General features: G+C 43.1%; 1 protein-coding gene across 1 annotated transcript in view; it reads left to right on the top strand.

Annotated features, from left to right (window-relative positions):
• Positions 1-7,447: 7,447 nt before the first annotated feature.
• Positions 7,448-27,614, top strand: part of LOC118357702 (protein kinase C epsilon type-like) — a 170,990-nt gene continuing 150,823 nt past the window's right edge. The window contains exon 1 of the mRNA XM_052477973.1: positions 7,448-8,661. Within this exon, the coding sequence (XP_052333933.1) occupies positions 8,314-8,661 (348 nt within the window). The 5' untranslated portion in view covers positions 7,448-8,313. The remainder of the gene's footprint in view (positions 8,662-27,614) is intronic.

The following is a 27,614-nucleotide window of genomic DNA, read 5'->3' as shown; positions in this document are numbered from 1 at the left end:
TGGTGAACCTATAGGTAGGTCTTCAGTGTGTGACCGGTTAGTACAGTGGTGAACCTATAGGTCTTCAGTGTGTGACCGGTTAATACAGTGGTGAACCTATAGGTCTTCAGTATGTGACAGGTTTGTGATTCTGAAAGGACAGCAACCATAATGCCAAGTAGACTACTGTGGCTATTTGATTATAATGTAGGCCTACCAGAGTGGCCTACCATCACAATCAATGGAGAAAATGCATCCCATTACATTTTAACATGGAAATAGCTGTTCTATCATTCAGCCTACAGTAGCAGCCAACGTGTGGTGATCAATGTAGGCCTACATTAAATGAAAAAAACATGCAGGGCTTATCTTCAGACAAGGTCACTGAAAATATAGTGTTGTTTGATGCAACAAAAAAAACACTAAAAAAATCAAATGCATTATTATTCCCATACCATTACTACAGAGAATCAGACAAATTATGTTACCCTTTGCCTTTTGGCTACTTAGCTTATTCAAACCCGTCTCAAAATACAACACTGCCCCTTTAAGACAAAACAAAGCCCTTTACCTGACTTGCTTTTCAAAGATGTCTAGAAATGTACATGTGTGCTCTAGTAGGAAGCATTCACTCCTCTATGGCTGAATACAAAGTATCTATAACTGGGCTAACTAACTCACTAACTAGCAAATAACTTGACCAAAATGTGCACATGTGGCTACATGCAGCTCTCGCTCTGATCTCAAAACGAGCACATCTACTCCCCGCCAGTTTAAAGTCTTCTTCTTCGATGGGGTTTAACGGCGGTTGGCATCCAATGTTAATGGTGCATTACCGCCACCAGCTGGACGGCGTACCAGTTCTGTAAATAGCGCAGATCCATGTATGGAAATGATTCATTTGCATATAGGCCTACTGCAGCTCTGATTGGTTAAACTGCACCGGTCTGTAGAGTATCTGCTGAGTCGTGCATGTCAATGCAATAAAATCCTATTCTGATGCGTTCTGCCTAAAAAAAAGAATCTCTAGCATAGCTCGTTTTGTTTCGATATGCTGTATTGAAAGTGTCTAATATTGCGTTGAAAAGATCACAATTGCCACAGTAAAGGGAAACGTTGATAGTGTTAACAGGGAAAACTCCAGAACAGTGGTCACCAACCGTTTCTGAGTCAAAATGTAAGCCTAGATGTTTTTAACATTACTTAAAAAAACGTAAGCCTATGCAACATTAACCAATTAAAAACAGTACTGTAGCAGTGAGGTCTGAGCAGTAAGCTATAGGCCCAATACATTATCACTGCATATTGGCTTTGCATGAATTGCCCTGCCAGTGTACTGATGTTCTGGACATTTGTTATTAATTATATTTAAAACATTAAGGTAGGCTATATGATCAAACTGGTAATAGATCTGTTGTTGTATTACTTGTGAAGCACCGCTGCGTCGTCATACATTTAAATAGTTGTATTTTACTGGGATGATGGTGCCTGCATCTGTGGTCAGTCTCAGCAAATGGAGAGAGCAGCAGACTGAGGGTCCACCTCTCAACATCCCTCCGCTCTCCCGTTCCCCCACTGACACTGACCAAAAATGGACACCGTCCTTCAGCTGATTTTTATTTAACTAGGCAAGCCAGTTAAGAACAAATTCTTATTTATAATGAACGCCTACCAAAAGGCAAAATGCCTCCTGCGGGGATGGGGCTGGGATTCAAATAAATAAAAAAAATATAGGACAAAACACACATCACGATAAGAGAGACACCACAATACTACAAAAAGAGAGACCTAAGACAACAACATAGCATTGCAGCAACGCATGAAAACGTAGCAACACAACATGACAACAACATGGTAGCAACACAACATGGCAGCAGCACAAAACATGGTACAAACATTATTGGGCACAGACAACAGCACAAAGGGCAAAAAGGTAGAGACAACAATACATCACGCGAAGCAGCCACAACTGTCAGTAAGCGTGTCCATGATTGAGTCTTTGAATGAAGAGATGGAGATAAAAACGGCCCAGTTTGAGTGTTTTTTGCAGCTCGTTCCAGTCGCCAGCTGATTGCGAACTCGAGTCGCACTGCATTATTTATGCTGCACAAATTCATGTTGTTACTCCTATGAACTCAGAGAAAGTAAAATATTCCTTGATATTAAAAAAGACCCAAGCCACTAATAATAACAGCGCAAGTCTATAGATACACTTTCCTAATCATTCATTACTGCTGCAGTGCTTGTTGTAGCGCTGAGTGGAAATTGGAAGAACGCACATTTTACAGTTCATAAAATGTTGACAGTGTTGAGTAAGAATTTAAACATGAACTCAATCCTACAAAAGCAGCACCTCTTTGCTCTTTTAGTTGACAGTCTCTCTCTAGTCATGGTTTTAATTCTCCCAGTATTAACTGTGCTATAGCTTTCTTTTATGACTGCTACCTTACTGCAGACACGATCATTTGAGCCATCTGATATACCATCGGTAGCCCTATAGTGCACTTGATTTGCTCTCTAGGCCCACCGGGAAGGCAGAGATCGTACCTTCAGAGACAAAAAATGGCAAATCAAAAAATCTAATCTAATTTTATTGGTAACATACAAATGGTTAGCAGATGTAGGGAAATGCTTGTGCTTCAAGTTCCGGCAGTGCAGTAATATCTAACAAATAATATAACAATTCCACAAGTAATCTAACAATTCCCTTCTTTTTTTAAACAACTACCTAATACAAACAAATCTAAAGGGATGGAATAAGAATATGTACATACAAATATACGGATGAGCGATGACCGAGCGGCATAGGCAAGATGCAATAGATGGTATACGATACAGTATATAGATATGAGATGATTAATGTAAGATATGTAAACATTAAAGTGACATTGTTTAAAGTGACTAGTGAGTCTCTATGTAGGCAGCAGCCTCTCTGAGTTAGTGATTGCTGTTTAGCAGTCTGATGGCCTTGAGATAGAAGCTGTTTTTCAGTCTCTCGGTCCCAGCTTTGATGCACCTGTACTGACCTCACCTTCTGGATGGTAGGGGGTGAACAGACAGTGGCTCGGGTGGTTATTGTCCTTGATGATCTTTTTGGCCTTCCTGTGACATCGGGTGTCCTGGAGGGCAGGTATTTTGCCCCTGGTGATGCATTGTGCAGACTGCACCACCCTCTGGAGAGCCTTGAGGGAGGTGCAGTAGGCGTACCAGGCGGTGCTACAGCCCAACAGGATGCTCTGATTGTGCATATTTAAAGGTTTGTCAGGGTTTTAGGTAGCAAGCCAAATTTCTTCAGCCTCCTGAGGTTTCACCGCACTGTCTGTGTGGACCATTTCAGTTTGTCTGTGATGTGTACGCCGAGAAACTTAAAACGTTCCACCTTCTCCACTACTGTCCCTTCAATGTGGATTGGGGGGTGCTCCCTCTGTTTCCTGAAGTGCACGATCATCTCTTTTTTTTAAACTTTTTTTTACCCTTTTTCCTCCCCAATTTCATGGTATCCAATTGGTAGTAGTTACAGTCTTGTCTCATTGCTGCAACTCCTGTACAGACTCAGGAGAGGCGAAGGTCAGAGCCATGCGTCCTTTGAAACACAACACAACCCAGCCACACTGCTTCTTGACACAACGCACATCCAACCCAGAAGCCAGCCGCACCAATGTGCCGGAGGAAACACTGTACACCTGGTCAGCGTGCACTGCTCCCGGTCCGCCACAGGAGTTGCTAGTGCGTGATGAGACAAGGATATCCCTGCCAGTCAAGCCCTCCCTAACCCGGACGACGCTGGGCCAATTGTGCGTTGCCCCATGGACCTCCCGTTCACGGTCAGCTGCGACAGAGCCCGGGCTCGTAGCCAGAGTCTCTGGTGGCACAGCTAGCACTGCAATGCAATGCCTTAGACCACTGTGCCACCTGGGAGGCCCCTCCTATGTTTTGTTGACGTTGAGTAAGAGGTTGTTTTCCTGACACCACACTTCGATTCTCGTCGTTGTTGGTAATCACGCCCACTACTATTGTGTCGTCTGCAAATTTGATGATTGAGTTGGAGGCGTGCATGACCACACAGTCATGGGTGAACAGGGAGTACAGGAGGGGGCTGAGCACGCATCTTTGTGGAGCCCCAGTGTTGAGGGTCAGTGAGGTGGAGATGTTGTTCCTAACTTAACAACCTGGGGGCGCCCCATCAGAAAGTCCAGGACCCAATTGCATACGGTGGGGTTGAAACCCAGGGCCTCCAGCTTAACGATAAGATGGAGTGTACTATGGTGTTGAATGCTGAGCTGTAGTCAGTGAACAGCATTCTTAACTAGGTGTTCCTCTTGTCCAGATGGGATAGGGCAGTATGCAGTGTGATGGTGATTGCATTGTCTGTGGACCTTTTAGGGAAGTATGCAAACTGAAATGAGCCTAGGGTGGCAGGTAAGGTGGAGGTGATATGATCCTTGACTAGTCTCTAAAAGCAATTCATGATGACAGAAGTGAGTGCTACGGGGCGATAGTCATTTAGTTCAGTTATCTTTGCCTCCTTGGGTACAAGCTTTATCATTGGGGTTTTTACAGAAATGTTTGGCGATCAACTAGGGATGCCTTGGAGATTGACCGGTTGGTTGGTGACCACTGCTCTGGAAAGTTGAGTGAAGTTGTATCTCCTGAGCTGATATATCTTCTGTGTTGCAGTCCTGGGGAGCTGCGCAGCAGTCTCAGGGCTCCTGTGCGCCGGCGGCACGCAGTTTAGACGGAACATTGCACCAGACCATATACCCACTACCCTCAGTCTGCTTGATGTGTATCAAAATAGTGTAGTGGAGGTATACAATTTATGAATTATGTAGTTACGGGTTAGGTCGTCATTGTACATAATCATTTTTTCTTAACTGACTTGCCTAAAATAATAACACACATAGCCTAGTTTCATCTGAAGGCAGCAAGAGCATGCAGCTCTCATGGTTGTGGCATGGAGCAGCTCACAGAAGAACGGTAGGGTAGCAGGTAGGAAAGACGTTTCAATTGATGATACAGTGTCTTTGGAAAGGATTCAGACCCTTTGCCTTTTTCCACATTTTGTTAGGTTACAGCCTTATTCTAAAATTGAATAAATTGTTTTCCCCCTCATCAATCTGAACACAATACCCCATAATGACAAAGCAAAAACACGTTTTTTGAAATTTTAGCAAATTTCTAAAAATAGTATTCAGTATTCCAAAGTATTCAGACCCTTTGTATTCAGACCTACTTTGTTGAAGCACCTTTGGCAGCGATTACAGCCTTGAGTCTTCTTGGGTATGATGGTACAAGCTTGGCACACCTGTATTTAGGGAATTTCTTCCATTCTTCTCTACAGATCCTCTCAAGCGGAGAGCCGCACACTCTAGGTGCTCAGATGCAAAAATATTTATGTCCAACGTCTCGACAGACAAGCTGTCTTCATCAGGTTATAATGACAAACACTGCGGGATGACATTTATATAGTGTCAAAAGACACACAGATGTCTGTAATCATGGGTGTGGCCTGATATCATTGGTTAATTCTCATATATTAAAATAGCATACAAAAAAGGTGAGGTGAACCTTAGTCCAAGTCTGAGGTCCTGAGAGCGCTGGAGCAAGTTTTCATCAAGGGTCTCTCTGTACTTTGCTCGGTTCATCTTTTCCTCAATCCTGACTAGTCTCCCAGTTCCTGCTGCTGAAAAAACCCCGCTCTGAATAATGCTGCCACCACCAAGCTTCACCGTAGGGATGGTTCCAGGCCAAAGAGTTCCATCTTGGTTTCATCAGACCAGAGAATCTTGTTTCTCATGGTCTGAGAGTCCTTTAGGTGCCATTTGGCAACTCCAAGCGGGCTGCCATGTGTCTTTTACTGAGGAGTGGCTTCTGTCTGGCCATTCTACCATAAAGGCCTAATTGGTGGAGTGCTGCAGAGATGGTTGTCCTTCTGGAATGTACTTCCATCTCCACAGAGGAACTCTGGAGCTCTGTCAGAGTGACCATCGGGTTTTTTGGTCACCTCCCTGACTACAGCCATTCTCCCCCTATTGCTCAGTTTGGCCAGGCGGCCAGCTCTAGGCAGAGTCTTGGTGGTTCCAAATTTCTTCCATTTAAGAATGATGGAGGCCACTGTGTTCTTGGGGACCTTCAAGGCTGCAGACATTTTTTGTTACCCTTTCCCAGATCTGTGCCTCAACACAATCCTGTCTCAGAGTTCTATGGACAATTCCTTTGACCTCGTGGCTTGGTTTTTGCTCTGACATCCTTTTTATATAGACAGATGTGTACCTTCCCAAATCATGTCCAAACAATTGAATTTACCACAGGTGGACTCCAATCAAGTTGTAGAAACATCTCAAGGATGATCATTGGAAACAGGATGCACCTGAACTCAATTTCGAGTCTCATAGCAAAGGGTCTGTATTCTTATGTAAATAAGGTTTTTCTGTTTTTATCTAAAAAAATGCTAAAAAAATGTTTTTGTTTCGTCGTGATGGTACTGTATGTAGACTGATGAGGAAAAACATGAATGTAATCCATTTTAGAAGAAGGCTGTAATGTAACAAAATGTGGAAAAAGTCAATGGGTCTGAATACTTTCCGATTACACTGTTTGGGCATCTGTTGTTCTCTGAGTTTGTGTGCTGATACAATATTGATATGGCCAAGCCTAGTTGTCATAGTGAATTCAATGTTCCACTAACTGTGCAGACACCTCATTCCTTCCACATGGTGGAGCCATACACTAAAACATGAAACACCAGCTTGCACTGCAAATGCAGCCTAAATGTGGTGCATTTGTAGCAGACAGACGTGCAACACTGAAGGGAATTTCCACACAAACCTCAGTGATATGTGGTTGCAAATTTTGCCTGGTCTGTATCAACCATAGCACCGCATTGTTTTTTTACATTGCTTTTCTTGTGTCAAGGTCGATAAATTAGACGTTTGATGTTATAGGCCAGACAATAGGGATGCACTGCTGGGTCAAACACGCTTTATTTATGGATACATTGAAATGTAGATATTAGGAAAATGTGGTCTCTCTTCACATTTTATGGGTTATTAATCAGGTAACAAAGAAATCCAGAATAATTAAATGTCCTATGGTTTACCCAATGCTAAAACCGTGTGTATTGTCATTCATGTAATCTTTTGATCATCATAATCATCCGCAACGATATGGTTTTGAAATATAGCTCAAGTATTGTTGTTATAGCTATGGGTGCATTTCAGGTGCAACGGTCAGTTTTATATCAAGTAGGCTAAAATAATCATATGTTGCAAATTCCAGACATACCGAACCACCCCGATGATCCACCCCTTTTCCATGTATGTATTTTATGCAATAGTCCCTGTTTATAACAGTATTTATAACCCCATCCGCGATGAGCCTCCCCGATATGTTCCCGAAATGGAATGAGTAGGCCTACTCCATAAAATAATATCCCAGTGTCTATCACTTGAACACTTGGGATGCGCCTATGTCCTGACAGCCTGGTCAGCTCGCCTACACTGGCTGTTGCGTCGCACTCCCCCATCTGGCATAGACAAGACGCGGCGCGCCGAGAAACTGACGTGTTTTGCGCATTTCCTGCAGCAGCGTTTCGACGGTCGGGGGGGAGAAGAGGTAGGTCTGCAGGAAACCAAGAACAGCAACGGCGAGAGAACATCCTGGGAGGATAAGGAGCGAACAGAAACCAAGAAAACCACAACCTAGAGTCGACCTGCAACTATACATTGCTTGAGCTATTCACAAGTCGAGTAGCCTGTTTGGGAAACATCCCAAATGCACTGCAAGGAGGGCAGGAGTCGCCCTATCTTCCAACAGTGGAATACGAGTGTTTCCAGAGCCCAGTGGAGTTGCAGAGGATAGATATCTTTGATAGATTTTGCTCTGTCGAGTTGCGGTTTGGGTAGGCTGTTGATATCCCAACTGCTGCATGGTCATATTTTTCCTGCGTATACGCTTCTCAAAACGTGTATTAATTATATTCAAAAGAAAGGCTTTGTCTGGTTAAAACCCAAATGTGGATTATCATTGTGAAAACCGAAACTGTTAAAGGGCAAAAACAAGAACATTTACTGTCTCTGGACTGTTTCAAAACGACTGATAAGCATCCGATTGGTACGTGTGTGATAGAGTGACACGGGACGGCATTTTCCCCTTATATTCAAGTCACAACCTCTTTGAAAAACCATTCAGTCCGTGGTCTTATTTTGAGGATTCAAACGCTACATAAAACTAGGCTAAATTATTTATGACCCGTTGAAGTGGCTGGGTTAAAGGAATATATTGTAAACAACCATTCTTGTTCCAAAGCCCATTGAAGAGGATTACATCACCGCAATGGTGGTTTTCAATGGGTTATTGAAGATCAAGATTTGTGAGGCGTTGGACTTGAAACCGACGGCTTGGTCTCTCAGGCATGCGGTTGGCCCAAAAACCCAGACTTTTCTCCTAGACACCTACATCGCACTAAACGTGGATGACTCGCGTGTGGGCCAAACCTCCACCAAACAGAAAACCAACAGCCCTGCGTGGAACGACGAGTTCGTTACGGAGGTGCATGACGGAAGGAAAATCGAACTGTCGGTGTTTCACGACGCGCCAATTGGATATGACGATTTCGTGGCTAACTGCATCATACAGTTTGAAGATATATTGCAGAATGGCAGTAAGCACTACGAGGAATGGGTAGGCTATGTCCCGTTATTATTTGGTGCTCCTTGCACATAGTGCCTTTTTACCAAATTGTTTTCACCTCACCCTCAGCATTCTGATGCCTTTACGATTAGAATAAATTATACAACGTCTCCATTATTATTTGGCAAAACAGTCTAGACCTATAAATAATGTTACTTTATCATCATCAACAACACCATCCTCACAAAAGCCCTGGCTGGCATCCACCGTTAGTTTCCTGGCGCTTTGATACTTCTCTAGGCCACCGGTAACATGCGCATATAACCCTGATTGGTAGGAACGGTGCAGAGGACTGCGCTTACAAGCAGGTCATAAATATTCCTATCAGCTGCGATGTAGGCCTGCATTCTGAGAAAAGCAACTTTTCCATGTCAAAAGCAACACTGCGTTAAAATCCAATGTCTGATGACAAGGCCAGTCAGCTATGGGTCTCACTGACAGAGCAGCTTCAGAGCCAGTAACATAACTTGCAATTGATTGGTCATTTGCCTATCTTGGAAACCTTGATGCCCTTGAGATGGACACAGAGAAGAAAATGCACACAGAGAAGTCTCTCTTTCACAGCCTTCCAGTTAAATACTGGAATCATGAGGTTTCCTTAAGGCCATATGCTCTCTTATAAGATAAGCAGCTGCAGACTCATTTGAGAAGACATGCAGCACATTAGGCTACACCTAATGAAGAGTTATGCACATGTGATTTCTCTAAATCTTCAATTGTCCACCAAAGGAGATTATCAATGTTATGTCCAACACACAATACATGCTGACATGTTTCTTGGATTATGAGGAGACTTTAACTTGGATCATGTGACATAGATTGGATCATGTGATCAACGTAGGCACAACTTCCTCAGGATTTTCACTATAGGAGAGTGTGAAGTTCACTGAGGAGAAATAGGTTATGATTTGAGGAAATCTGTATATCCCTACAGGTTCCAGGCCCGGCCAAGGACATGCAAATATCAGCATCTGTCCTGACTACCACATTTCACATACACTGCCCAACATAACATAAACATCATAATTCCACTAAAACATAGTTAAGAAATATGTAATTACAGTATTAGATTTAACTGTATGTGTTCAGTGCCCAGTTGACCACATACAGAATAACTAAAGAGCTGTTCATATTAGGTCAATAAAAACAATGCTGATTGTACTAACATAGACAGGAACAAAAGATTCAAATAATTAAATCATCTATTCTCATTGCTGATAATCAGTGGTAAGATGGTTAACATGAACATATTATTATAAAGGGTATATTCACAGTAATACTGGGACTATTCATTGTCTTGTAGGCAACTATGTTCCTCAGGATGCCACCCAAATATATCATAACACTTTCCCCGTGAGGGAGGAACCTTTTCATAAATACTGGGTGGCTTTGCTCCTCTTGTGAGTAGTGTTTCCTTTCATGATGAACCACTGACCCAGAACTAGAACGGCAAAACAACAACAAAAGGCGCAGGGCAGCACTCTGTTCTCCTGGCCTCGGCGTGGCAGGTGGATCGCTGTGCTCTGTTCTCCTGGCCTCGGCGTGGCAGGTGGATCGCTGTGCTCTGTTCTCCTGGCCTCGGCGTGGCAGGTGGATCGCTGTGCTCTGTTCTCCTGGCCTCGGCGTGGCAGGTGGATCGCTGTGCTCTGTTGTCCTGGCCTCGGCGTGGCAGGTGGATCGCTGTGCTCTGTTCTCCTGGCCTCGGCGTGGCAGGTGGATCGCTGTGCTCTGTTCTCCTGGCCTCGGCGTGGCAGGTGGATCGCTGTGCTCTGTTCTCCTGGCCTCGGCGTGGCAGGTGGATCGCTGTGCTCTGTTCTCCTGGCCTCGGCGTGGCAGGTGGATCGCTGTGCTCTGTTCTCCTGGCCTCGGCGTGGCAGGTGGATCGCTGTGCTCTGTTCTCTACTGACAGACAGCCTCCACATACAGTACAGGCTGAAGAGGATTCTCTTGTCTTTGTTGTCAAGTTTATTTGTCATATGTACACAGTACAATGAAATGCTTACTTGCAGGTTCACTCTTGACAGTTTGTCTGAGGCAGGCGGGAGTTTGGATTATTGATTAGACTCTATCAGGTCCATTATGGATTGGAGGAGGTACAGTAAAACTGGTTTTGGACGGGCCTGTGAGGCTCACGACAATAAGGGTTCTGTCTGTGTTTGGCTTGTCAGGCTGGGAATGTTCTTTGCTGACATTGATGGACCAGGCTATGCCATCTGCTCGCATGTCTGGCTGAGGAGGCTGTGCTTGGCTCATAGGGCTAAAGGCGCTCTGTGCTCGGCTGGATGGAAGGGTCCCTACTAAGTAGTTTGTAGATCGCCTCCCTGGTGGCAAAATGTCTGTTTAGTGGTGTTGGTGCTGAGAATTGGGTATGGATTCTAGATGGAGACTGTTTTCCTATTCTGACCTAAACAGCATTGCTCTCTGCGTCCTTTCTTTCCATCTCTCTTTGCTCCTTTTGTATGTACAGCTCCCGTGCACTTGCTTTCACTTTTACCACTCCTTTAATCTTTTACCTTTTCATTTCATTCTTTCTGAGGTCATGTCTCCATGACCTCAGAAAGAAGCCCCTCTCTCTCTCTCTCTCTCTGTCTGTCTCTCCCTCTCTCTCACGCGCTCTCTCGCTCTCCCAAATTCAGCTTGCTTTATTTGCATGAAATACAATTTGTAGATATTGCCAAAGCAGTATAGTGGTACAGCATTTCAGTAAATACAGTACAATGCAATGAGGATAATGTCATACAGTTAATATCAGTAGTAATAATAATAGTACATACAATCATGTATACAGGTACAACACTACAGCTGTTGTATTCTGTAATCTTCAGTTGAAATATTTAAAAATATATATTTTTAAATAATAGCTAATGTACATGGATGATGGTTACACTATGTATTATTTATTTTATTTTTATTGAACCTTTATTTAACTAGGCAAGTCAGTTAAGAACAAATTGTTATTTACAATGACCTTTTACCAAAAGGCAAAAGGCCTCCTGCGGGGACTGAGGCCTGGGATTTAAAAAATTATAATAAATACAATATAAATATAGGACAAAACACACATCACAACAAGAGAGACAACACTACATAAAGATAGACCTAAAAAAAACATATAGTGAGGCAGCAACACATGTCAACACAGCATGGTAGCAACACAACATAACAACAGCATGGTAGCAGCACAACATGGTACAAACATTATTGGGCACAGACAACAGCACAAAGGGCAAGAAGGTAGAGACAACAATACATCACACAAAGCAGCCAGAACTGTCAGTCAGAGTGTCCATGATTGAGTCTTTGAAGTAATGTAAGTAAAGTAAAGTAATGAAGAGTAATGACCAAGTTGTATACAATGTACATACTTCAGGGAATTAATGGTCATGGTATGTCCCTCAGGCTATAATATAAATATCTGGCAGTAATATTTGCGCTTTCTTTCACATCCAGAATAATTACCAGTTTTATGTCATTAGTAAATGCATAGAAGTTGGGAATTGAGATCAATAAAATAAAATTGTATTTGTCACGTGCCGAATACAAGAGGTGTAGTAGTCCTTACCGTGAAATGCTTACTTCCAAGCCCTTAACCAACAATGCAGTTTTAAGAAAAATAAGAGTTAAGAACATCAGCACAACAGTTTTTAGCTGTGCTAACATAATTGCAAAATGTTTTTCTAATGATCAATTAGCCTTTTAAAATGATAAACTTGGATTAGCTAACACAACGTGCCATTGGAACACAGGAGTGATGGTTGCTGATAATGGGCCTCTGTATGCCTATTTTGATATTCCATAAAAAAAGTAGCCGTTTCCAGCTACAATAGTCATTTACAACCTTAACAATGTCTACACTGTATTTCTGATCAATTTGATGTAATTTTAATGGACAAAAAATGTGCTTTTCTTTCAAAAACAAGTACATTTCAAAGTGATCCCAAACTTTTGAACAGTAGTGCACATGTAGGTAGGAGTAAAGTGACTATGCATAGATAGTAACAGCAAGTAGCAGAGTCTTTGGCAGTTTTTATGGCCTTCCTCAGATATTGCCTGGTATAGGGTTCCAGAGTGGCGCAGCAGTCTAAGGCACTGCATCTCAGTGTTAGAGGCCTTTATCACTACAGACCCTAGTTCGATTCTAGGCTGTATCACAACCAGCCATGATTGGGAGTCCCATAGGGTGGCACACAATTGGCCCAGCGTCGACCGGGTTAGGGTTTGACCGGGGAAGGCCGTTATTGTAAATAAGAATTTGTTCTTAACTGACTTGCCTAGTTAAATAAAGGTTAAATTAAAAAAATAATAGAGGTCCTGGGTGGCAGGAATCTTGGCCCCAGTGATGTACTGGGCCTTAAGCACTACCCTCTGTAGCGAATTGCGGTCGGAAGCCGAGCAGTTGCCACACCAGGCGGTGATGCTCTTAATGGCGCAGCTGTAGAACTATTTGAGGACCAATACCAAATATTTTCAGTCTACTGATGGGGAATAGGTGTCACAACTGTCTTGGTGTGTTTGGACCATGATAGTTTGTTGGTGATGTGGACACCAAGGAACTGGAAGCTCTCAACCTGCTCCACTACAACCCGTCGATAAGAATGGGGGCGTGCTCGGCACTCCTTTTCCTGTAGTCCACGCCCCTCCTCCTTTTGTTGCCTACCCTTACCACCTGGGGGCAGCTCGTCAGGAAGTCCAGGATTAAGGTGCAGAGGGAAGGGTTTAGTCCCAGGATCCTTAGCTTTGTGATGAGCTTTAATTAAGGGCACTATAGTGTTGAACGCTGAGCTGTAGTCAATGAACAGCATTTTCACGTAGGTGTTCCTTTTCTCCCGGTTGGAAAGGGCAGTGTGGAGTGCAATAGAGATTGTGTCGTCTGTGGATCTGTTGGGGCGGTATGCAAATTGGAGTGGGTCTAGGGTTTCTGGGATAATGGTGTTGATGTGAATACACGTCCTGGTAATCCGTATGGGCCCTGTGGCCTTGTGACCCGTTTAAAGGTCTTACTCACATCGGCTAAAGCGAGCACGATCACACAGTCATCCGGAACAGCTGGTGCTCTCATGTATGCTTCAGTGTTGCTTGCCTTGAAGAACGAATAGAAGTCATTTAGCTCATATGGTAGGCTCGTGTCACTGGGCAGCTCGCGACTAGGCTTCCCTTTGTAGTCCGTAATAGTTTGCAAGCCTTGCCACATCTGACGAGCGTCGGAGCCGGTGTAGTAGGATTCAATCTCAGTCCTGTATTGATGCTTTGCCTGTTTGATGGTTCTCCAGAGGGCATAGCGGTCGACTAAAAATCTAATATGATTTTTCAACGCCGATACCGATTATTGGAGGACCAAAAAGGCCAATACCGATTAATCGGACAATTATTTATTTATTTGTAATAATGACAATTACAACAATTCTGAATTAACACTTTTATTTTAACTTAATATAATACATCAATAAAATCTATTTCGCCTCAAATAAATAATGAAACATTTGGTTTAAATAATGCAAAATAATACAAAAACAAAGTCTTGGAGAAGAAAGTGAAAGTGCAATATGTGCCATGTAAGAAAGCTAACGTTTAAGTTCCTTGCTCAGAACATGAGAATATATGATAGCTGGTGGTTCATTTAACATGAGTCTTCAATATTCCCAGGTAAGAAGTTTTAGGTTGTAGTTATTATAGGAATTATGGGACTATTTCTCTCTATACCATTTGTATTGCCAGTGTAACAGTATAGCTTCCGTCCCTCTCCTCGTCCCTACCTGGGCTCGAACCAGGGACACATCGACAACAGCCACCCTCGAAGCATCGTTACCCATCGCTCCACAAAAGCCGCAGAGCAAGGGAAACAACTACTTCAAGGTCTCAGAGCGAGTGACATCACAGATTGAAACGCTATTAGCACGCACCCCGCTAACTAGCTATCCATTTCACATCGGTTACACCAGCCTAATCTCAGGAGTTGATAGGCTTGAAGTCATAAACAGCTCAATGCTTGAAGCACAGCGAAGAGCTGTTGGCAAATGTACGAAAATGCTGTTAATATTGCTGTTACATTGCACAACCTTCAATGTTATGTAATAATTATGTAAAATTCTGGCAAATTAATTACGGTCTTTGTTAGGAATGAAATGGTCTCCACACAGTTTTCAACGAGCCAGGCGGCCCAAACTGCTGCATATACCCTGACTCTGCTTGCATGGAACGCAAGAGAAGTGACACAATTTCCCTAGTTAAAAGAAATTCATGTTAGCAGGCAATATTAACTAAATATGCAGGTTTAAAAATATATATTTGTGAATTGATTTTAAAGAAAGACATTGATGTTTATGGTTAGGTACACATTGGTGCAACGAGAGTGCTTTTTTCGCAATTGCGCTTGTTAAATCATCACCCGTTTGGCAAAGTAGTCTGTGATTCGATGATAAATTAACAGGCACCGCATCGATTATATGCAACCCAGGACAAGCTAGATAAACTAGTAATATCATCAACCATGTGTAGTTAACTAGTGATTATGTTAAGATTGATTGTTTTTTATTAGATACGTTTAATGCTAGCTAGCAACTTACCTTGGCTTCTTGCTGCGCTCGCATAACATATAGTCAGCCTGCCATGCAGTCTCCTCGTGGAGTGCAATGTAATCGGCCACAATCGGTGTCCAAAAATGCCAATTACCGATTGTTATGAAAACTTGAAATCTCCCCTAATTAATCGGCCATTCTGATTAATCAGTCGTCCTCTAATTTCTTATAAGTGTCCGGGTTAGAGTCCCGCTCCTTGAAGCAACAGCTTTTTTACCCTTTAGCTCAGTGCGGATTTTGCCTGTAATCCATGGCTTCTGGTTGGGATATGTACGTACGATCAATGTAGGGACGACGCCATCGATGCACTTATTGATGAAGGCGGTGACTGATGTGGTATACTCCTCAATGCCATTGGATGAGTCCCGAAACATATTCCAGTCTGTGCTAGCAAAACAGTCCTGTAGCTTAGCATCTGCGTTATCTGACCACTTCCGTATTGAGCGAGTCACTGGTACTTCCTGCTTTAGATATTTATTTTAAAAAGATTGTGTTATTTGGAAGTATTTCTCACAGTAGAGTAAGTACATCTCCGTGTTTACATCCCCTGTCGTGCGTGACCACAAAGACGTTCCTTTTTGGATGGCCATGTCGTTTTGTGTCTCTTTTTTTCTATAGCTAGTTGGTTGTCACTGAACCTGTATTTGATCAGGATCTGTCTCTGTATTTCTGACAGAGCAGAGATATTTTAATTCCTGAAACAATTTGATTGATTTCCCTGTGTGTTTAGATATTAAGGTTGTTTAGTGTTTTTAACAGCTGACAAAGGGGACTCTTTTCAAGGTTCAGCTCATGGGTTTTCAATGCTTTGAATTGTAAGGATGTTTTGGGGCAATATGGTGCTAAAATTAATGGGTTCTTTTTCATATTAAATTAAAGGGAATCTTCCGAGTTCCACTTTGCATGCATTATTTGGTACTTTCTTTGGGATATTTAGGATAATTCTGCATAATTCTGTATATAGATTTTCTATAGAGTTTTTCTTCCAATTCTTATCATCGTAATTACAGATTGGACCCCAATCCTCGCTTCCTGTCACGTCCTGACCATGGAAAGCTTTTATTTTCTATGTGGAGTAGGTCAGGGTGTGACTGGGGGGTGTTCTAGTTTATTATTTCTATGTGTAGTCTAGTTTTTGTATTTCTATGTTGGCCTGGTATGGTTCCCAATCAGAGGCAGCTGTCTATCGTTGTCTCTGATTGGGGATCATATTTAGGTAGCCTTTCCCACCTGTTGTTTGTGGGATATTGTTTTTGTATTGTTGCTTTAGAGCCCTTCAAGGCTGTACATTTGTTTGTTTGTTTATCTTTATTGTTTTGTTACTGGTTCACATTTAAATAAAATATGATGAACCCAAATCACGCTGCGCCTTGGTCTACCCATTTTGACGAGTGTTACACTTCCATACAGTGCAATTGGTAAAATGACAATATTGAATATTTTGCGTTAGATTTGGATAGGAATATTCATTTTTGAGAATGAAGTAAAATGTTTTGCGGACTTTTTCTTTGAGTGCATTCACTGCCCGACCAAATCGACCTGAAGCACTGATATTTAGTCCCAGGTAGTTCAACCTTGTTATTTCCTTATATAAAGGAGTGTCTGCTGTATTCCCAAATAATGTGCAGTTGTTCCTGTAGACCTTGCTCTATTGGTGACAGTAAGACAAGGTCATCTGCGTAGAGCAGAAATCTAGGCTCCTCATCTTTGAGGGTGAATCCAGGGGCTGCAGATCGGTCCAACATCTCTGCTAGTTTGTTGATGTAGATGTTGAACAGGGTTGAACTTAAACTGCACCCTTGTCGCACCCCTCACCCTTGTGCAAAAAATGTGTTATTTTATTGTTCAGTTTAATACTAAACTCAGCAAAAAAAGAAACATCCTCTCAATGTCAACTGTGTTTATTTTCAGCAAACTCAACATTTGTAAATATTTGTATGAACATAACAAGGTTCAACAACTGAGGCGTAAACTGAACAAGTTCTCCATACATGTGACTAACAGAATTGGAATAATATGTCCCTGAACAAAGAGGGAGTCAATATCAAAAGTAACAGTCAGTATTTGGTGTGGCCACCAGATGCATTAAGTACTGCAGTGCATCTCCTCATGGACTGCACCAGATTTGCCAGTTCTCGCTGTGAGATGTTACCCCACTCTTCCGCCAAGGCACCTGCAAGTTCCCATACATTTCTGGGGGGAATGGCCCTAGCCCTCACCCTCCGATCCAACAGGTCCCAGATGTGCTCAATGGGATTGAGATCTGGGCTCTTCGCTGGCCATGGCAGAACACTGGCATTCCTGTCTTGCAGAAAATCACGCACAAAACAAGCAGTATGGCTGGTGGCATTGTCATGCTGGAGGGTCATGTCAGGATGAGCCTGCAGGAAGGGTACCACATGAGGGAGGAGGATGTCTTCCCTGTAATGCACAGCGTTGAGATTGCCTGCAATGACAACAAGCTCAGTCCGATGATGTTGTGACACACCTCCCCCAGACCATGACGGAACCTCCACCACCAAATCGATCCACTCCAGAGTACAGGCCTCAGTGTAATGCTCTTTCCTTCGGCGATAAACCCGAATCTGACCATCACCCCAGGTGAGACAAAACCTCGACTCCTCAGTGAAGAGCACTTTCTACCAGTCCTGTCTGGTCCAGCGACGGTGGGTTTGTGCCGATAGGCAACTTTGTTGCCGGTGATGTCTGGTGAGGACCTGCCTTACAACAGGCCTACAAGCCCTCAGTCCAGCCTCCCTCAGCCTATTGCGGACAGTCTGAGCACTGATGGAGGGATTGTGCGTTCCTGGTGTAACTCGGGCAGTTGTTGCTGCCATCCTATACCTGTCCCGCAGGTGTGATGTTCGGATGTACCCATCCTGTGCAGGTGTTGTTACACGTGGGTATGCCACTGCGAGGATGATCAGCTGTCCGTCCTGTCTCCCCGTAGCGCTGTCTTAGGCGTCTCACAGTACGAACATTGCAATTTATTGCCCTGGCCACATCTGCAGTCCTCATGCCTCCTTGCAGCATGCCTAAGGCATATTCACGCAAATGAGCAGGGACCCTGGGCATCTTTCTTTTGGTGTTTTTCAGAGTCAGTAGAAAGGCCTTTTTAGTGTCCTAAGTTTTCTTAACTGTGACCTTAATTGCCTACCGTCTGTAAGCTGTTAGTGTCTTAGCGACCGTTCCACAGGTGCTACTCATTAATTGTTTATGGTTCATTGAACAAGCATGGGAAACAGTGTTTAAACCCTTTACAATGAAGATCTGTGAGGCTATTTGGATTTTTACGAATTATCTTTGAAAGACAGGGTCCTGAAAATGGGAGTTTACATGTTGTTCAAGTAAATAGATTTTATGATGTCCTATACTTTACCCCCAGTGCTGCTTTTGTGTGTATTGTAATATAATCCATCATGCCATATGGAATCTAAAGCATTCTGAAAATCAACAAAACATGCAAATACTTTTCCTCTGCTTTTCTGATGAACATGCTGGTTTATTAGTGTTTGTAATGTGTGTATGTGGTCTGTTGTTCTGTATTTGGGTAGGAAGGCAATTAGTGTTTTGCTGAGAGCTTTATGTCGTATGAGGAAGGTCTGTATTTTTTCATTGAGAATACAGCAGAACAGTTTCCCCATGTTACTGGTGACACATATTCCGCTATAGTTATTAGGGTCTAATTTATCACCTTTTTTAAGTATGAGCCACTGGTTCCAAATATCAGGGAAGTAGCCACTCTCCAAAAGCAGGTTGAATAGTTTTAATGAGGCATCCTGCAGCTCAGGAGTTGTGTGTTTCAGCTTTTCATTCAGGATGCTGTCAGGGCCACATGTCTTTCCAGGTTTAAGGCTTTGTATTTTCTTCAAAAGTACAGCGTGTGTAATTTGGTCGTCAAATGGGTTCTGGATGTTTTCAATTGTGTGTTCTAGGGAACTGAGTTTTTCTTGCATATTTTGGGGGATTTAAAGTAAGGTCTTCTGATGCTATTCTTCCAGAGAGTTTCAAAATCCTCTTTCAATTTCTTCCATCTTAAGTTTTGTTTTTGTGTTCTTTCAATGTTTCACAATTGTGTTGAGGAATGTGTCTATCCTATGGTTGGTGATATTTTCTATTTGTTAAAGATCTACATTTTTTCCTTGTGAGATTACATTCAGCATCAAACCATTTCTCTTTTTGAGGTTTCGAAATAAAAACGTTTTTCTCATTTGAATAAATTTACTTTTGTGTCTGCTTTATGATAGATATAATTAAATTTATTCGCCGCCAAATTCGCCGCCAAATTAAGTTTAAGGAAGGTTTGGGCTGAATGCCCTTAAAAGGTCATTTCTGCGCAGTGCAATGCTGTGTTGAAGTGTGTCGCGCTGTCAGGCATCCATCTTTATGTTTTATTTAGATGAATCAGTGTACAGGGCTCTGTTTGTGTGGTCTTTGGGTGGAGAAGTCTTTTTAAAATACATTAATCTGGCAGTGGTCAGACAATGGTAGCTGTGATCTGACAATCAATGCACTAATAGGGGGAGGGGGGGTCCAAGTCTGAGATTACACAGTCGACAACAATGGTCCCAAGAGCTGAGCAGTAGGTGAACCTTCCCAAAGTATTCCCTGTAATCCTGCAATTAAGAAAACACAAGCCTAAGGTTTGAGAGAGATGCACAAACTTTCCATTTTTGTTCACCACCTGGCCAGGTGCGGGTGTTTTTTCCAGCAGTTGATGTGACTGAGGATATAGAGTATCATCTCTCTCTCTCTCTCTCTCTCTCTCTCTCTCTCTCTCTCTCTCTCTCTCTCTCTCTCTCTCTCTCTCTTTCTCTCTCTCTCTCTCTCTCTCTCTCTCTCTCTCTCTCTCTCTCTCTCTCTCTCTCTCTCTCTCGCTCTCGCTCTCTCTCTCTCTCTCTCTCTCTCTCTCTCTCTCTCTCTCTCTCTCGCTCTCTCTCTCTTTCAAAACAATCTGAATCAACTCACTGATAAGAAATCCATATGAATTTATATTGGAAATGTAGTGTAGTGCCATGGATGGAGGTCTGACACATGGGTGTCAGATGTTGTTGTACTGTGGGTGAATGTGTTGAGTCATCAGGATTACGGAGCTCCCCATTGGCTGGCTGTCCCTCTGTGATGGGTGTGGCCTCTGGGGGACAGATGTGCTCATGTGGGTTCCATGACTAATGGCGAAACAGCAAGGCATTTAGAGGCCTTGCCAACGATGACTCCTTGAAAAATCTGTCTGGACTTGTGCATTGTGGGAAAGTGTAGACGCGCAGGTATATGCATGCACAAACAGTTCTCTCTCTCTCTCTCTCTCTCTCTCTCTCTCTCTCTCTCTCTCTCTCTCTCTCTCTCTCTCTCTCTCTCTCTCTCTCTCTCTCTCTCACGCACACACACACACTTTCTGAGGAACACACATACTGACTCAATCATTACTTTCTGTTAAAACTGGTTAATAAGGAGGCTTTAGCGGGAGGTTTGTATAATATGACTCTGATTGTAGACTATATATGACCAAGATACATGTATTTGAGCTAATATATTCCATACAGTTTTAGTCCACAATAGGTAGTGTCCCTGGAACTGACCATGTATATACAGTAGTTTGCTTACTTTCTCCTGTGTTTTTGTTTTACTTGACTTAGTACTACTAATATTGATTGCTGCAGTATCTGAATGAGCAAGAAAGGCAATTCAATGTACCTGTGCAAGTGACAATAAAAATGTGAAACTTGAAACGTCTTCATTTGTTTCAGTCAAGGCAGTTACTCAAACAGGGTTGGTACTAGTAAGAGTGAAGCGTGAGATTGTCCGGCTGTGTAAACTTTAGTGGTTTAGTATGCTGGGGGTGGGGTGAAACAGTAAGGGGTGGGCCTGGGAAGGCCTCTTTGTCTGGGCCCCTCCTTTGTCTGACTTATCCCCAGACAGCAGTTGCCTCTGCCCCTCCTGTCTCTATGTTAGCCCCAGGCTTTTGAGCCTCTCTCTGCTTCTCTGCCTCTCCTGTCTCTAAGCTAGTCCCAGGCTTCGTAGCCTCTCTCTGCCTCTCCTGTCTCTAAGCTAGTCCCAGGCTTCGTAGCCTCTCTCTGCCTCTCCTGTCTCTAAGCTAGTCCCAGGCTTCGTAGCCTCTCTCTGCCTCTCTACCTCTCCCAAAGCCAACACATACTGGATTTGTCGGGCTGCCACAGTTACGCTACAGTCACAAACTTTATGATATAATATTTCTATTGTGAAAAGTCACGAATATTCACATTGCATGAGCAGTCAGTGAGCAATGTGACTATTGTCCTTTTTTTTCAAGAGGCAATATTGTGGCAAAAAATATCTTGCACAAAACGCAGCCAGCTTGCTTCACCTACTTCCACGAGACATAGATTGAATCAGACTTAACTCCAGTGAGTGTGTGTAACAGAGTGTGAAAGAGAGAGAGACAGAAACGGAGTGAGAGAGAATGTGTGTGTGTATGTGTGTCTTTGTGAGAGCATGTGTGACGGAGCGAGAGAGACCTCTCTCTGAACTTCTGGTGGGATTCCATCCTTACTGGTCTATAGTAGAGGGGGATAAGGATTCCAAATTGTGTTTGGGTTGGTCTGGTCTGGTAACACGATACTTCCTCTCCACAAGCCATCAAACCATGATTCAGTACTACTCTTACAGCTATATTGACACTTATTTCCATCCCACACAAAAAATTGCTTGAGAGACTGTGGAGATTGAAAAACCTGGATTTCAAAGTATGCAGGTTTGCCGCCAACAACACAAGAGAATGGCTGGGTTGGCTGACTGTGGGAGCTGTTATTTTCCTCTTCAGGGTGAACGTTAAAGTTGCTTAGATCCTGGCAGGCTGATTATGGAGCTCAACAACGTAAAACAAAAACAATCAAACCCGTCTGAACCTGTCGTCCCAATTGTGTGGTGCCGACTCACTCAGCAGCGTAGATGGTGTGTGTGCAACACTCTTGAGTCATGCACTGCAATGTGTTTCCTAGAAAAGCTCCATGCCCTAAAGGTAGGAGAAGCACAAATTGCCCTAACTTGCAGTGCCCTAACCTTCTTCATGTACTACTTTTTATTACACATGAAATGGGAAATGTGGTCTTGTACTGTTGAGTATTTGTCAGAATTGAACCATTTACCTGGGTTTAAGAAATGTCTTGTTTTTTTTTACAATACAATTTCCTTCTATTCCCTTCCTGCCTTCCTTGATCTCCCTCTCTCTCTCATCTCTGCATTGTCATTACAGTGGAAAGATCTGCTGTAATTGTGTGTGATGGATTGTGTGTGCAGGCCCTGCTGTGTGTTGTTCAGCAGCAGCAGTGATGACAGTAGAAGCAGCACTCGTTTTGAACAGGGAGTTAATCCCTGAAATATGTCAGCGCTCAGCTCCATCGTGAGCATACCAGGAGCATTCAACCACTCTAACCTCTCTGACTGTGTCCTCCCCCAGTCCTAACCCCTAGCCCTAACCTCAAAGAAAGGGAAAAACTGACTCGAGATCATCGTTTAGAAGTAATTTCATCTCACCAACTCAATGACCACACACTGTGTTTGGGGGACTGTTAAAATAGGTGCACAGAACTGCACTCCCATGGGGAGGGAACTAAAAAAACATATGAGTGAGTGGGGAAGGTTAACACAGGTTACAGGGGAGGTTTAGATGAGTGGGGAAGGTTAACACAGGTTACAGGGGAGGTTTAGATGAGTGGGGAAGGTTAACACAGGTTACAGGGGAGGTTTAGATGAGTGTTGAGAAGGTTTGTGCATGATAACAGCCCAGACGACCAGGAAAGTCAACAAATAGGCTATTCCACCAGAGTTGGGGTCAATTAGTCATCGAGAACAATATAAAGTCAGTCATTCATTTTCAGCCCAAAGTACAAATCGTATTTCACAAACACAGACATTTTCACATAGGTGTGCTAAGCACTACACATAATTTACTGTATGTCAATGACTCTGACAACAAGCACTCCACTGACATGATACATCACAATACATTAGCCCTGGGAAGGGTTGGTAGCTTAGCAGACAATCCTCCCTTACTTGCTGTTAAATTCATCTTGATCAGGTGGCCTAGTGGTTAGAATGTTGTACCTGTAACTGAAAGATTGCTGGATTGAATCCCCGAGCTGACAAGTTCAAAATCTGTCTTTCTGCCCCTGAACAATGAAATTAACCCACTGTTCCCTGGTAGGCCGTCATTATAAATACAAATGTGTTCTTAACTGACTTGCCAAGTAAAACGATAATTACATAAAAAATATCCTGATGTAATCTCACTGTTCCAGCCATTTGCAGATGTTGTTACAGGGTGACAGGTAGCCTAGCGGTTAGAACATTGGGCCAGTAGCCAAAAGGTTGCAGGTTCAAATATCCAAGCCGCAAAAGTGTAAACTCTGTCCAGGTGCCCTTAGCAAACCACTTAAACCTAATTTGCTCCAGGGGTGCAGTACTATTATTGCTGACCCTGTAAAGCAACATATTTCACTCATATATGACATGATTATTCTTATCTTTTTGTGACTGTCCAGTAGATGGACATGTTAAGTAAGGTCACACTAGTTCTTCCTTTCATAGACGCTGGGAGACCAGTGGTGGACAGCCTTAGAGATCAGCTTCACCGTAGGGAGTCTGTGTGTAGGACTCAGGTGTCAGGAGTCATTGCCTGGTCACATCACCACTACACTCAAACCCGCACACACACACACAAACACACTAGCATAGACACACACAGCACACAAATTCACACACAAACTGACACCACACAAATCCACACAAACATACATACATACACACATCAGCCCCCCCTGCCTCCTTGCCGCTGCCCACACTCTCACTCTCATAATCCCATTGAATCTCTCTCTATCCCTTGCTATCTCTCTCCTTCTCTATCCCTCTCCATCTCTCTTTCTCTATCACCCGCTATCTCCTCATGCCATGCTGGATATCTTCTCCTCTGCAACGATCTCTCGCTCACCCACTCTCTCCTGGTCTCTCTCTATCTCGCCTCTCGCTCACCCACTCTCTCCTGGTCTCTCTCTATCTCGCCTCTCGCTCACCTACTCTCTCCTGGTCTCTCTCTATCGCGCCTCTCGCTCACCCATTCTCTCCTGGTCTCTCTCTATCTCGCCTCTCGCTCACCTACTCTCTCCTGGTCTCTCTCTATCTCGCCTCTCGCTCACCCACTCTCTCCTGGTCTCTCTCTATCTCGCCTCTCGCTCACCCACTCTCTCCTGGTCTCTCTCTATCTCGCCTCTCGCTCACCCACTCTCTCCTGGTCTCTCTCTATCTCGCCTCTCGCTCACCCACTCTCTCCTGGTCTCTCTCTATCTCGCCTCTCGCTCACCCACTCTCTCCTGGTCTCTCTCTATCTCGCCTCTCGCTCACCCACTCTCTCCTGGTCTCTCTCTATCTCGCCTCTCGCTCACCCACTCTCTCCTGGTCTCTCTCTATCTCGCCTCTCGCACACACGTTCTCTTAACTGGACCAAGTTTAAGTGAATGTATGGTGGGTCACCATATACTGTACTCAGATGCAAAGACAAAATGTAATACTGATACCTGGTGGACGGCACAGAACGTGTGTTTCTACCTACGTATCTATTATTGTTGTTTCCTGGTTAATGTGCCAACTGGTCAACCCTACAGTAGCTATTTGTTTGGTGGGCTCATACAGTATGTGATTGATGCCAGTAACAAAGAGGTTGCTTTGTACTGAAGGAGATGTATTTTTTTCTGTTTGACTGTAACATTATGTTTCATGAGCTGAAATTAAAGTTCCCAGAAATGTTCCATGTGCACAAAAAGGGTATTTCTCTCAAATTTTGTGCACAAATTTGTTAACATCCCTGTAGGTAAGCATTTTATCATTTGTCAAGATCATCCATCCATCTGACAGGTGTGGCATATCAAAATGCTGATTAAACAGCACGATCATGACACAGATGCACCTTGCACTGGGGACAATAAAAGGCCACTCTAAAATGTGCAGTTTTGTCACACAACACAATTTCACAGTTGTCTGAAGTTTTCAGAAAGCATTTTATTGGTATTTCTGTCTATAATAAAGCCTTTTTGTGCAGAAAAACTCATTCTGATTGGCTGGCCTGGCTCCCAAGTGGGTGGGCCAATGCCCTCCCATGTCTGCAGCCCTGCCTAGTCATGTGAAATGTATTTTAATTGACTGATTTCCTTATATATACTGTAACTCAGCAGAATCTTTGAAATTGTTGCATGTTGCGTTTATATTTTTGTTCAGTATAGTTGTATTGTGCCTCGGTGGTTGTGTGGTGAGCAGGCGATGGTTATTGGGCTAACAGGATCACTTTGTGTAGTGTTCTTACCAGGTTCTTCACCCCCAGCCTGTCATGATGCCTGTATCTGGGGCACCCCTCCCAGCCCTCTCTCACCACGAGACACCCCGCTCCCATACCGCAGGCAAACCTTGGCCCATTCTTCCACCTTGACACTGCTCCCGAGGATACTAACAGTCATGTGAACAACACTCACAGAGAAAAGGTGCTTGGTGCAGTAAGTTGCTAGATAGAGTATTTGTGGGGCCATTTAGAGTAGGTTAATATACAGTAGCATTCATAGGTTCATTATTGACATAGGATAGTATGTTACCCTTACTCACTGGTCCAAACCCATTGGGGGGTGCTACACTCTCAGAACAAAACGGTTCCAAAAGGGTTCTTCGGCTGTCCCAATAGAAGAACCACTTTTGTTTCCAGATAGAACTCTTTTTGATTCCAGGTAGAACCCTTTTGGGTCCCATGTAGAACCTATGGAAAGGGTTATACATGGACCCAAAAAGAGTTCGACCTGGAACCTAAAAAGGTTATTCGAAGGGTTCTCCTATGGGGACAGTCGAGAACCTTTTTAGTTTTTTTCTAAGAGTGTAGTGTCATGCATAGAGAATGGTGTGAATGGGTTTGAATGGATCGTTTTGTGGTTACGGTGTGGTTTACGGTAGAGGTCGACCGATTATGATTTTTCAACGCCGATACCGGTTATTGGAGGACCAAAAAAGCCGGTACCGATTAATCGGCCGATTTAAAATAAAATAAAAATTGTAATGATGACAATTACAACAATACTGAATGAACACTTATTTTAACTTAATATAATACATCAATAAAATCTATTTTGCCTCAAGTAAATAATGAAACATGTTCAATTTGGTTTAAATAATGCAAAAACAAAGTGTTGGAGAAGAAAGTAAAAGTGCAATATGTGCTATGTAAGAAAGCTAACGTTTCAGTTCATTGCTCAGAACATGAGAACATATGAAACGTGGTGGTTCCTTTTAACATGAGTCAAATCAATCAAATCAAATTGATTTGTCACATACACATGGTTAGCAGATGTTAATGCGAGTGTAGCGAAATGCTTGTGCTTCTAGTTCCGACAATGCAGTAATAACCAACGAGTAATCTAACCTAACAATTCCAAAACTACTACCTTATCCACACAAGTGTAAAGGGATGAAGAATATGTACATAAAGATATGAATGAGTGAATGAGTCTTCAATATTCACAGGTAAGAAGTTTTAGGTTGTAGTTATTATAGGAATTATAGGGCTATTTCCCTCTATACCATTTCTATTTCATATACCTTTGTCTATTTGATGTTCTAATAGGCACTTTAGTATTGCCAGTGAAACAGTATAGCTTCCGTCCCTCTAGTTAGCGCGTGCTAACTAGCTAGCCATTTCACTTCGGTTACACCAGCCTCATCTCGGGAGTTGATAGGATTGAAGTCATAAACAGCGCAATGCTTGACGCACAACGAAGAGCAGCTGGCAAAACGCACTAAAGTGCTGTTTGAATGAATGTTTACGTGCCTGCTTCTGCCTACCACCGCTCAGTTAGATACTTGTATGCTTGTATGCTCAGTCAGATTATATGCAACGCAGAACACGCTAGATAACATCTCGTAATATCATCAACCATGTATAGTTAACTAGTGATTATGATTGATTGTTTTTTTATAAGATAAGTTTAATGCTAGCTGGCAACTTACCTTGGCTTACTGCATTCGCGTAACAGGCAGTCTCCTTGTGGAGTGCAACGAGAGAGAGGCAGGTCGTTATTGCGTTGGACTAGTTAACTGTAAGGTTGCAAGATTGGATTCCCGACCTGACAAGTTGAAAATCTGTCGTTCTGCCCCTGAACGAGGCACTTAACCCAGTTAATGTGTTCCTAACTGACTTGCCCAGTTAAATAAAGGTATAAAAAATGTAAAAATAAATGGCAAATTGGCGCCCCAAAATACCTATTTCCGATTGTTATGAAAACTTGAAATCGGCCCTAATTAATCGGCCATTCCGATTAATCGGTCGACCTCTAGTTTAGGGTGTTGCCACTTGTGGTGTAGACT

Source organism: Oncorhynchus keta, chromosome 24 (genome assembly GCF_023373465.1).
Source record: "Oncorhynchus keta strain PuntledgeMale-10-30-2019 chromosome 24, Oket_V2, whole genome shotgun sequence".
Taxonomy (NCBI): domain Eukaryota; kingdom Metazoa; phylum Chordata; class Actinopteri; order Salmoniformes; family Salmonidae; genus Oncorhynchus; species Oncorhynchus keta.
Note: the sequence above shows the minus strand (reverse complement) of the source record. Positions and strands in the feature narration are given on the sequence as shown.